At 37.7% G+C, this 12,825-nt stretch overlaps 1 protein-coding gene across 7 annotated transcripts in view; it reads right to left on the bottom strand.

The window, feature by feature from the left end:
* The window catches only part of larp1b (La ribonucleoprotein 1B), a 33,894-nt gene extending 21,288 nt beyond the window's left edge, over positions 1–12,606 (bottom strand). Inside the window, exons 1-5 of one of the 7 annotated variants that reach the window (XM_055057336.1) lie at positions 11,594–12,606; positions 6,645–6,706; positions 4,507–4,563; positions 3,447–3,675; positions 691–864 (exon numbers count right to left, since the gene is read on the bottom strand). In XM_055057336.1, the coding sequence (XP_054913311.1) occupies positions 691–864; positions 3,447–3,675; positions 4,507–4,563; positions 6,645–6,706; positions 11,594–11,969 (898 nt within the window). In that variant the 5' untranslated portion in view covers positions 11,970–12,606. The remainder of the gene's footprint in view (positions 1–690; positions 865–3,446; positions 3,676–4,506; positions 4,564–6,644; positions 6,707–11,593) is intronic. The other 6 variants (XM_055057338.1, XM_055057337.1, XM_055057335.1 and 3 more) reach the window with 6 other exon arrangements.
* Between the last annotated feature and the right edge of the window lie 219 nt (positions 12,607–12,825).

Below are 12,825 nucleotides of genomic sequence, written 5' to 3'. Positions count from 1 at the left end.
ATTTTTGTTACTTGCTATGTTTTTATTTACTTTGGGATTTTTGGAGGTCATTTGCTGTTGAAATGTGTCGTGTTGAAAAAAAAACAAAAACAAAATAAAATTGCTCCAAGAAAGAAACGGTTAAATAAAACTGCATTTGCAGAGTGCAGAACTATTGCTTTTAATAATTGCCGATGATTTAGTGATGCTGTTCTTTGTGTTGGTCTGACACATAAAACCCTAGTGAAACACACTATAATCTGTCGCCTTAACATGATAAAATGTGAAAAAAAAAACAACAAAAACAAGAAGTTTGAATACTTTCACGAGGCACTGTTAAACTACTGAAGCTAGTCAAAGATGTATCCTCTCATAATAAAATTTTTTGTTCACAACCAATTGCCTATTTAACTTAAAACTTGCACACACAAAAAATCATCCCACAAATCTTTCAACTCTCACAAATTTTTACTTTACTGAATGAAAATATAAAAACGCATGCAAAGATGAAATAACACGGCGGTCATGCTTTCATTCAGCCATGCGTTATGGAAAAGAGATCGGCTTAAAAACAAGCAGCGGTTGGGGAAAAGGGGGTGAGTAAACATACGGCTGTGTCAGGGGGTAAAGAGCAGAAAGCTGCAGAGTCAAGAAGCAAACAAAAGCAGGGGAAAGGGGAAAAAAAAAAGTAATTAGTTCCTGGCCACTTACTCCGGCTGTCATAATGCCCTCTGTTATCATGAACCCTTTGATTGGGCGACGTGGGGTCGGACGAGTCGCTGATGGGCGAAGTGTCCGACTGGGCTGGGAACCCACCAGATGTCTTGTCGGCATCGTCCCGGGAAACTTCCTCCAGCGGCAGAGAAACCCACTTACGTTTGTTACCTAGCCGTGATTGCATACCGGAAACAAGAGCTTCAAGAGTTGTGGCCAAATGGAATAGAAAGAAAAAAAAACGTAGCTTGAAGAAAGAAAAAAAAAACTTCTATTGAGTTCTAAGACAAAGTACCAGATGTCAGCACTTTCTCTCTAGAAAGGGTGGAATATAAACATTCATGAAATTAGGGAAATTAAAGCTGCAGTGTGTAACTTTTTAACTTTAAATTTTTTTTAATCTGTTTTTTATATATTTGTTAAAACTGTCACCATGTTGTGACAGTTCAATATAAAACCAATAATCTGTGTCAAAAAGAAAAGAAAATATGTCTTCTCCATGACCTTCTATTGCCGTCTGAAGAAATGCATCTCATCCAATCAGAGGCTGGAGGAGGGTCTTGGTGATGTGAATCAACTAGTGTATGCTACTAAATATTCCAAACGTGGAAAGACAAGTCACCGTTCCAGGAAAATTGTCAACGGTGGACATGCTAACTGGCGTTAGTATTTGTGGTAAGGTATGTTGTGGTGAAGTAGATGCAGCAAAGCAGCGCGTACACGAGGAGAAGGCAGAGGAGCAAAAACATTTTTCACAGATTATCCGTCTTATATAATGCTGTCATGACATAATAATAATTTGAACAAATATAAAGGTTTTATTTTTATAAAAGTTGCATACTGCAGATTTTATGGGTCATGGGTGAAAAAACTTGTTCAAGCAACTTCCCTAACAAATGTACTAAAAAAAACAATGAAAAAATGTTTGTTCCTCCACAGAGAAATATGAATCTACTTGACATCATTTTAAGCTCCATAACAGCAGCCCGGCCTCACAGAGAATGACATCCTGATATATTTAATGAGTCTTAGGTTACAGTAGTATGATACAAAGTAAAGACAGCAGCAGGAGTCACAGATCCTCTACTGCAGACATCCACCACAGCCCTGAACATGAGGAGAACGCTGCCCAACTCCAAGCCGACCCTTTGGTTCAACATTACGCTGTGAAAACACACTGAGTTTTCTAGAAGGATCAACTTGCATAATATGAAAGTGACAAAGTTGGTTGTAATGTTATTAACAACCATGTTAATAACAACCATTTTAACAACATCACGGTTATTAACATGGTTGTGTGTTTATTGTGGTACAATTATTTGTGATGAATTGATTAATGACGTAATTGTAGACTAACTTAGTTATCAATTAATTTCAGCAAAAATAGCCTATTTGCTAAAAGGATAACGCACTCAGAAGTAATTAACCCAAAGAAATGTACAAAAATATACACATCTTGAATTTAAGATAAAAATAAAAATACATTAACTTTTGTCGGAACATATCTTTTACTAAATCAGATTTTAGCTTCACTTGGTTCAAATTGTGGAAAAGAAACAAATCCATTAAGCTAATTTTGCTATCCAATTATTACATGTTGATATTAGGAGGATTTCTTTAGCTGCAACTTTTTCTACAAACAATCAAACATTCACAAAAGAAATGCAGTTATTGAATTTTAAACAATAATGAAATTATTCTTTTCTTTCATCTTTTACTGTATTTCAAATATTGTAAAAAAGCACAAGTGGCTAAATAAAAAATCCGCTGTATGTGCTAATTTTTTATCCGATTAATTGCTTGATAACTCAATAACTCAAAATGATTGGAGAGTTCATCAAATGCAAAATAAATGTAAATACTCTCAATTGAGATTTTTTTATTATTATTATTAGAATTATTATTACTGAAATGGATTAAAATTGGGGCCATTTAGATAGAAAAAAAGAGTTCACCCAAAAAGGTCTGAAATTTTTCATTAAAAAAACAAGAAAATGTCTTTACTCCAAAAATTGGCAGCTCAAAATATTTTAACTTTTTTTAAAAGAAATTTTCTTAGATTAATCTCAAAGTATGTGAGTATTTTTGACAGAAATTTACTCCTTTTTTCTCTTTATCTACAGTGATCATAATATGCTGTTGTGGAAATATGACTATTTGGACACCGGAAACAGCTTCCAAGGTTTCTTTAAACTAACTACACATTTTGTAAACGTAATAATCTTTCATAGTAAAAGATCCTTAAGTGACTTTCCAACTGCATAGATAATAAATTTAATGCACTTCCATCAACATAGATCATGTTATGTTCTCGTTGTAGACATATTAAAGTATGTGGCATTGCAGTCAAAAGGCGAGCGCCTTTAATTAATTCTGCTTTGACTTTTACAGATGATAGACAAGTAAAAAGAAATCCAAAAGATATGATTATTAAAGCAGAGCATGCACCAATCTGCACCAATCAGTAATTACAAACAGAGATCATTACGGTTATTAACATGCCTTTTTATACAGGAAAAACCCCATGATCAGAAATAAAACCAAACGTGCATCTTTAAATCTTAAAGGCTCTTGACAGCATCTACAATTATAATAAATCCTTTCCTCAGTTGGGAAACAGAATGTCAATTTAAACAAATTCATACGTTTAATGTAAAACTTATACATTTATAGCCGTCAGCAGCCTTATTTATCTAAATTCTTCTGCAGCATAAGCATGCGTCACAAAGATAAAGAAAGAAAGAAAAACTCACCCTCACCTCCTCTCTTCTTCAGGCTTGAGCTCTTTGAGTCCTGTCCTGGTTTTGGTTCTCCTTCTTTAGACGGTTCCTCCATTGGATCCACATGAGCCTCCTGGTTCTCCTTGCTCTCCCCTCCATCATGGCTGCTCTCTGATTTCCTGTCCGGTCGTTCTCTTCTCTTGTCCCTTTCTCTGCGGGAAGTAGGCTTCTTCCCGTTGTTGCTGAGGACAGTTTGCTGCTGCTGAATCAAAGACGCGTGCGTTTATTTACGCTTTCACATATTGTCTGTTCTCACTCGCTTTTTATATAATAATCAGATAAAAAATTAATTCCCAGAGAGAGGAGGTTCTCCATTCCTCCCAATAACCAGGAATAATAATCACTGTAAGTTTATTTCAATGTAGGAAGCTATTAAAAATGAACCCACTTCAAAACACGCTAGCGTTTTTCTTTTTTTAATCTTGCGAAAAGGCGAGAGAGAGCTAAACTTTCAGCAGCACGGTTATATTTTATCCTTTTAAGCTCTCAGGCTCAGTCATGGCATTTGCCAACGTTTACATCTTTGGAAATCTGAAGTTATGCTATGCTACGTTATGCAACATTTGCTGAGGACATTGCCAACAATAACTGCGGTTTGAAATTACACAATTAGCAATTAACACAATCGCTAATTTTGTTAATTGTTAATGACTGAGTAAAGTCATAACTGTGCCACATTTGACTTATTAAAACCTCAAATTAGAGCAGCGGTTCCCCCATACAGATGGCATGATGTCACATTTGCCCCCTCATGTAAATATTCAATGACCAGTCATTGGACGACAGTCAGAGAAAACAAACAATCTGAATGTTTTGGGGTTTTTTTTCATATTTTTCTTATATTTCTTAAAGAGAAAGCAAAACTGGCTAATATTTTAATTAGCCAGTTTTGGTTTGGATAAGCAAAGATCAAGCTTGGATCTTTGCTTATCCAAACCTGGAGAAGCAACTAAACCAAACTCGCTGCTTTTGAATAAAGTGTAGGAACCATAAAAACACACTTTCATACACATATAGACACAATATGCCCTACCTCTTTAGCGAGTTCTCCAGGTGTGGGCCAGTTTGTGATATCACTGAAGTCACTGGACTGTGAAAACAAAAACAACATAATTTGAGTGTTCCGATGCGTCGCCAGCAGCTGGCATTTATTCTGACATGTAAAACGGCGTGTTGGGACAGGTAGAGTCCAGCCTGGAGGAAAAGGAGGTCAGAGCTCTTTCTGCAGAGGAAGCACAAACAACGACAAACAGACGGAGGCTTATCCAGTCACTGTGGGTCCTGTCAATTTGGGCAAGCTGATAGTAGATCAAGGTTAAATGAACACAAAGTACAGCTGGACTTAACTGTATGTGGAAAGAGGGAAAAAAAAATTATTCAGTCTCATGGCATCTGAAAAGAGAGCCAGTGGATCTGTATAGAGAGGAAATGAAGCATTTGCAGAATAGAGATTTTAGGGATATCTGGGTTTGAAACAATTTCAACTGCAGCGCATAACAGATTAATCATGAATATTCGGTCATTAAAAGTACTTGTTAACAAAATTAGTCATTAATAAATTATTTCCCGGGGTATACAGCCACTAAAACAAAGGGTATTTACTGAAAGAACAACTTACTCAGCAGTAATAATTAAGGCAATCTTGTATAAAAATATACACATTTTGCATTTTGATTAAAAAAACAACTATTTGTTTGTGATAATGTTCTGCAGATGCTACAAATGATCATGTAAACACTAAAGTAATCTTTTAATTATTGCATTTTACACAATATCCATTTTGTTATTGAAAAAATAATAATTCAATTATTTGTTTATTTGTATTCTAATGGATAAAATAAGCTCATGTAGTTACATGAAAAATCTGTAGAAGACAATTGTTTTAAATCTGATTAATCCTCAGAATAATCTATAGAATAATCAATCATTAAAATAGTTGTTACTTGCAGTCCTAATTACAATAATAATAATAATAACAACATTTATAAAGTACTTTCAAACAAAGTGCTGAACAATTACAAGGAGATAAAGACCAAAATAATAGTTAGAAACAGATAAAATACAAAACAAATAAGAACAAAAGGTACAACATAGTTACATACATGTAAAATGGTTTTTTTTTAATAATAATTAAAAAAAACAATTTATGTCATGTCATTTTAGCTTTGTCGCTGTGCATTAATACAGCTGGATAAATCCAACACATTTCCATGTGGTTGCTGCAGTTGAATAAAGCTGGTGTCCTTTTAAAGCCGCCATCTTGTGCTCACGTTGTTTTAGAGATCGACAGAGTGCAGTTATGTGACTAAAACACACTAATGATCACTACAAGTGCTTATTAGTGCTTTCAACCAGAAAACACACTATTATACTTTTAAGCATGTTTAAATTTTAATTAATAAAACCGTCTGAATCAGTCATCCAACAAGAAATCGGCTGCTGACGAGATTCGCCAGGGAGTAGGAAACAAAACATCCTGGCCACAATACTAACCCTCTTCTATGTAGTAGTTGAAACTGAGGGCTGAAGACTTAAAAATAACATCCATCATCTATTAAAAATAGATGATGGATAATAGAAACATTTCACTGATTAACAACTAATGTGTGTTGCATTCCCGGTCAAAAGTTTTCTTCAGCAAGCCCCTGCAACCATGCTTAAAGATTTCTAACGTGCCTAAATAAACAAAAGATTAAATTAAAGCTCCAACATTGACTCCATAATTACCCTAAAGGGTTAGTAAAATATATTCCGACAATTTGAGAGCCACTTAATCTCTATATTTAGGTATTATGCTATGGTAATTATCCTTAAAGTGCTGTAGTGGAAAAACAGGTTGGAAAAGCAAACAAAACCAGAGGATAGCAGCTCCAGCCGGTTAACATTTAGCATCAGATGGTAATTTCTCAACTCTGTGTGTTTTAACACCTGAAGTCAGCATTATAGAAATGTAGAGATGAGGACTTAGAATAATTAATTTATTTGCAAGTTAAAACAGGTGTTCATCTAACAATAAGGTAAAGAAAAGATGCATGATGTGACAATTCCTGAACATTTCTGGAACAATATTTATCTAGAAAACATGATCAAGTTGATCCTATGTGAAAGTATTTGGACGTGTATTGCAGAAAATGTGAAAACCTAAAAACAAAATTATAAGCAGAGTGTTACCTTGCTGGGTTTTCTCACTCTGGGCTTGCTGGCTCGGACCACTTTCAGAGCGTTTTGTTGATCTGCGCACAGATGATGGATAATAGAAACAGACATTGTTAAATGTGGCAGGCAGGAGCAGGCCAAAGCAGACAGAAACTACAGCTCCACAAGAAATGCGAGTAGAAATTGCTCAACAACACAGTTAAAAAGTCAACTCATCCACTCTTGCACAGTTTTTCTGTGCCGTTTGGGGAGCATAGAGGAGAAGAAATAAGTATTTAACCCCCACAGGGAGTGAAGGAGTGTAAGTCGGGGGTGATTAGAGAGCAGACAGCGGCGGCACGCCGTGCGGCTGCATCTCTGCAGGCTGGGAGTGGCTCCTATCGCTCAGCAGAGGATGGCTGGATTGATAAAACACACCGGGCACACACACACAGGCTTCCATGTGAATGGGTGTATGCCTGACTGGGTCTGTGTGTGTGTGTGTGTGTGTGTGTGTGTGTGTGTGTGTGTGTGTGTGTGTGTGTGTGTGTGTGTGTGTGTGTGTGTGTGTGTGTGTGTGTATGTGTGCGTGCGTGTCCACCCACAGAGCTAGATGTACAGTAACCCTGTAAACTGATGCCTAGGCCAGAGAAGGCTACTTCAAATTTAGCTCCCCCGTGGTTGCTCTCCGCTCCGCTCTGACACACATTCACAACTTAAGCTGAGGGGGGTTCTAGACCACCGCTTTCACCAAGAGCCTGCTACTGCAAAAACAACACACACATTTCCAAAGGAAAATGTTAACTATCAGAATGATGAAAAGGATTGTTGAGCTCACTGATGAAGCAAACAGGAGAAAGTAGCCAATTCAAAGTTGAAATTCCAAGAAACCCAGCTTCAGATCCGATACATTTTTAGTTGAGGAGATTGAAAATCTGAATACAGACTTTCTCAGACTGGCTCTTGAAAGCTGCAGTCTGTAACTTTTATGAAATAGATTTTTTTTTTACAAATTTATTGAAACTGTCACTATGGCATAGCAGTATGAGGCAGATAACGTGTGGAAAAAACAAGACAAAACAAACAAGCTCATGTGCTATCTCCCAGTGCTAACTAGGGACAACCAATCACAGGCAGGACGCGGCTCAATCACCCCATCCATTCCCTTTGACACTGCTGCACTGTAACTTAGTGAATGCTATGACTAGTTAGCACGGCCACTGATTACGGCAGATCAACGGTAAGTTGTTTCTCCACCATTAGTACATTTAGCAGCATGTTCACAAGAATAATTGACAGCTCTAATTCCCTCCTTCGGGCTGTGATTGGTTGTTTTTGATTGGGGGCGGTGCATTTCGTCAGAAGGCCAGAGCAGCTCAGGGAGGAGGTGGAGGAGATGGATCTGTTCACAGAGTATCTGTCTCATATGACACTGTCACAAAATGGTGACAGTGCAATATATAGTATATATATCAATTAAAAAAATATAAAATAAAATATTATAAGACAATATAAAAAACCAACATGATTTTTTTAAATATATATACATATATATAAAAGTTACATTCTGCAACTTTAAGATACTCTTCCACCATGGTGTTTTCAGCAGATGTGCACAATCCACTGTATTAACCCCATGCAAATAAAAGCCTCCGGTTCCAGTCTTAGGAAAATCTTGGACACAAGCAGAACTGTTGTTCAGAGATGCTTCTTTAACAGAATGTGTCTTAATTGCATGTTGAACTTTAACAAAATAATCCCTCTCCTATGTGCAAAAAGGCTGCTTTATGGAGCACTTTTACCTTCTTGAATCACCTATGGCATCATTTATGCTGACCTGGTGAAGGCTACAGCCCTCTAAGCAACACTGGTGAAAGGACAAGTCCCTGCAAAATGTCTACTTTCAACTATTCGTCCATTTTTTTCTTGTTCTTGTGAGACTCTGAACATTTCTGTACCTAGCTTCAACAATGCTATAGCTTATTTACATACATCATTAAAAACAGACGTCATGCAACAGTAATCATTCAAATACATGACAGATTTAGCATGCGCATCAATAAAAATGAATTACAGTTCATGCAAAGTGTTGATAAATGTATTAAATATACAATAACAAACCATTCCAGTTATAGGTACAGTGCTCCTGTAAGGTTTTTCAGCTTCTTTTAAAGAACTTAATTTTGTTCAGCTCGAGAGAGGTAATGGTAGAGAGATCCACTCTTTCATTCAGAAATGATTCAGTATTTTTAGGAGAGTTGATGGAGAGGCTTAGCATCAATTCAACTTCATCATATTTGGAAAAATATTATTGTCCCTCATTGTACAATTTAAAAAAATCTAGAGGAGAAATGAGAGCAGTGAAATGACTTCTTTGATTTTTCAAACTACTGCAGTAAAACTTTTTTAAATAATTGACCAAATTTGTGAGGAACTAACTAAAGCCTTCATTTAAAAATAAATCCATGTAAAGAAAAAGAAAAAAAGAATGTGTTTTACCTTTTAGAAGATGCATCAAGTTTGGAAACTCAAAATTTGTCCATTTTTGATATCAAATATCCTCTTTATTTCGCAAACTCTGCATCCAGAAAGCATTCGGAGCTTCACTCGTTCCACATTTTATGTTACAATGTTATTCCTAAATTGATTACATTTCTATGTCAATACCATACATATTTTTTTTTATTTTTTCCATATTTATTAAACATAGAAAATTGCTTTAGGATAAATTGTCCTTGTAATTATTGTGATAACCATTAATTTTGTTATTTTGAGACCGTTTTGATGTAAGATTGATTATGGCATTATAATGCAAGTTTGCCCTGTCAAAAGCCAATAAACTTTAATTTTATGAAGAACACTTCAGGCTAGAACTGAAAGAGATTTTAAATACGCAAAAAAAAAAAAAGCAGAAATAATAAAACAATAAATAAAATGGAAATAAAAATCATAGGCAACAGAAACCATAAACAGGCTTTAGACAAAATTACCTTTAAAAAAAAATACCATGAGGAAGGAACTTACTGAGCTCATTTTACTGTGTCATATGATTAACTGATTAATTTCTTATTGCGACAGGCTTAAGCAAACTAAAGGACTCATGTTTACTTGTGTATTGAGAGTCTTTGCTATGAAACTTTAAGGTGAGCTCAAGTGGATCCTGTTTCTACTGCTCCAAACGTCACAGTGAGCATGAACCAGCAGGACTCTCAGTCAGAACCTGAAGATCTGTCTGTCTGAACTCTACCCTTCCTCTGTGGAGGAACCAAAAGGATCTGCAGCTCCACCGCCATGGCGCCAGCTGGAAGGGCCTTCAGGGCTTGAAGGGCCCTGAAGACTGGGCCCTTCCAGACTGTGAGGAACAAGAATCTCTGGTCTGGTGAGACAAAGATTGGACTCTCTGGCATGAAGACCAGATAACCTGTTAGGAGGAAAACCAGGCCTGGCTCATCCCCATGGGGAAGCACGGGAGTGGCAGCATCAATCTAGGTGACAGCAGTAGGCTCAGAACCTCTCTGTGAACGTCCTGGGGCGGAAAATGGCTGACAGACATCTATGATGGAGACGTTTGGCAAAGAACTAACCAAGAAAAGCTCTGTCAGTTGGTCATGCTATAAGTTTCTGGCAAAGCTGCATTAAAATAATGAGAAAAGACTGGGAATACTTATGTACATGTGATTTCACAGTTTGTTATTTGCAAAAACAAACTTTTAGGAGGTTTTTTTTTTAATGAATTTAGTCCATTTTTAAATAAAGTTGATGCAGCGTGAATATTTGCTGGATGCAAGTTGAACTCAGATAACCAGGATGAAACTAAAAGCTACTCTAAAAGATCCTGAGACCAAAGTCAACTTCTACTGTGTAGATTTGATCAGTATACAGACAAACTGATGTTTATTTAAAAGCCCTATTTCATCTTATCATCTCAACAAGCTCCTTGTTCACAATGATTTTACAAAGTTTATTTTTGTCAAACATCACAAAAGTCACACTTTTTACAACAATACCAACAGCTACATTTTATTTTCTAGGTTTGCAAAAGTCGTTTTGTGAAAATTAAAGGTGAACTGTGTATGCTGTAATGTGGGAACTTGGATCTGTTTGACCAGCTGTTCCAGCGTCTTGTTAACATATGTTTTAAGTGCAGCTGATTGTTTTAGATATTTTCTTGTGAAAAAATGTTTTAAAAACAACCCAACAACAAAATGGAGATTCTGTCATAGAATATCTATTAAAATGATCCAAACTCAACAAAAGGTTTTACTCAACCTTCGGTCCAAATTTGTCTTTCTACCTGTTCATCTATTTTAAACCTAAATCATGTTCTACGATTCCAGAAAGTTAAAAGCATTTATTCAATAAATGTTGATGAACAGATGTTCGACTTCCAGCAGATCCATCTGTTAAAGCACCTTGTTCACATACGTATTACTCTCAGTAGTGACAGCGACCAGGTGGGAGGAACGGCAGGCTGCCAGGCCATTGGACATGCGAAACGTGCCTTTACAGCAGCACAGGCTGCTAGCCTGCTGGCTTTAGCCTCAGCCAGCGAGACGAGCTAGCTGCTCGAAGCTGAATCGTCGAGTGTAGCTCAAATCGAGCAGCTTTTAAGCTACTATCTCCCCCCAAAACACAACAAAATAGTCCCATCCCATTGCCGCCGATACCCCTGGGGGATCGGAGCAACATAACCGCTAGCTGCTGGTAGCTAAGAGAAGTAGCAGTTGTCAGCAATCAACACGTGGTGTTCATGAGCAACCCGAGCACGGGGGGATGGGGCAAGTGTGTTGCTAACACTTAGCCGACATCCAAATTGTTTAATTACATTTGACGAAAGCCACCGTGTGATGAGATGACAGTTCATCTCGCGGCGGGTTTCTCCGGAGTGAAGCGTCCAGAAATACCTCGACGACGTGACACATTTGCTGCGGACCGCATTATTCACTTCCCCCCACCTTCGTCTATAAAACATGGAAGCAGCTCACCTGAATCGTGGGAGCCGGAGTTGATGTTGCTCACCGGCACTCTGCCCGTGGTTCTTTTAGTCCACGGGTTGACTTTCGGCGGAGGCGCTTCTACAACTTTCTTCTTCACTGCCTCGACTGTCGAGTCAGCGTCACCACTCTGCTCGTTTTCTTTATCGTTTTCTTTGCTTTTCTTGTGCGTGTCCGCTTGGCTCTTGGTCGACTCTTGCTTGTGGTCGTCGACTTGCTGCTTCTCCGTGCCTCTCTGCCCCGGCTCCTCTTGTTCTTTGTGCAGGTGAGCACCCTCTGTCTTGTTTTGGTTTTTGTCCTGCACCCCGCTGGAGCTGCTCGCTGTCAAACCCGAGTCAACCTGGCTACACTCAACCTCGGTGGACATCCTGCTGGTTTCCTGACAGCGCACGGTGTCAAAGCCAGTGTGGAGTCTTGGTTCTTGTTGTCCGTGCAAAGAGAAAAGTCGTGAACAGCTCGGGGGGTGACCACATCCACTCGAGGCAAACAAAATTTGGGCTGGACCTCGCTAGCCCGCTAGCCAAGAAGCTGCTGCAGCTAACTGTTAGCTAGCCTGGGACCATGCAGGAGCCAGCGAGTCCGAGTCAGAAGCTTTTTCCCGCGATATTTAACAGTTTCATATCATTTAACAGTTTCCTCCGAGTGTGTAGCTAGCTTCTAGAAACGCGACAAGCCTTTTTTTGGTTCTTTGGGACTTTTAATAACTTTAGAGAGAGAGAGAGAAAAACCCTACTACAGCGACCTCCTCTCTTAGTGTAATTTCACCTCCACGCTACCCAGCAGCCAGCTCGTGCAGCAAACTCTCCTAATTCTGTAAACACTGACTCTGCTGCCCCCATCGGCCGTCACCGGGAACTACAGACACATATTTACAACTATTTTTGAACACATTATGGAAAACATATACCGAGCTGTGACTTTATTTCGTCTACTTATGGTCATGTATCAATCTTACTAATGTGCATAGTTTGAGTTAAAACCGCGAGTAAAGTGAGTATTAAAAAAAAATGTATATTTAATATATTTGGTGTAAAAGGCTATTACATGTCCACTATTATGAACTACAGTGAATTAAAATTCCTTTTGGGAAAAATTGGATGTCAAACTGATTTCTTTTATTTTCTTTATTTTCAAGAACTAGTGCTTACGCCTTTGTTGTATTAACCTTCTGAAACCAATTTAAATATAATATAATTAAATATTCCCATCTAAACATAGATATA

This window comes from Poeciliopsis prolifica, unplaced genomic scaffold (genome assembly GCF_027474105.1).
Source record: "Poeciliopsis prolifica strain line A6 unplaced genomic scaffold, Auburn_PproV2 SCAFFOLD047, whole genome shotgun sequence".
NCBI classification, from domain to species: domain Eukaryota; kingdom Metazoa; phylum Chordata; class Actinopteri; order Cyprinodontiformes; family Poeciliidae; genus Poeciliopsis; species Poeciliopsis prolifica.
This window is presented reverse-complemented; position numbering and strand designations above follow the sequence as displayed.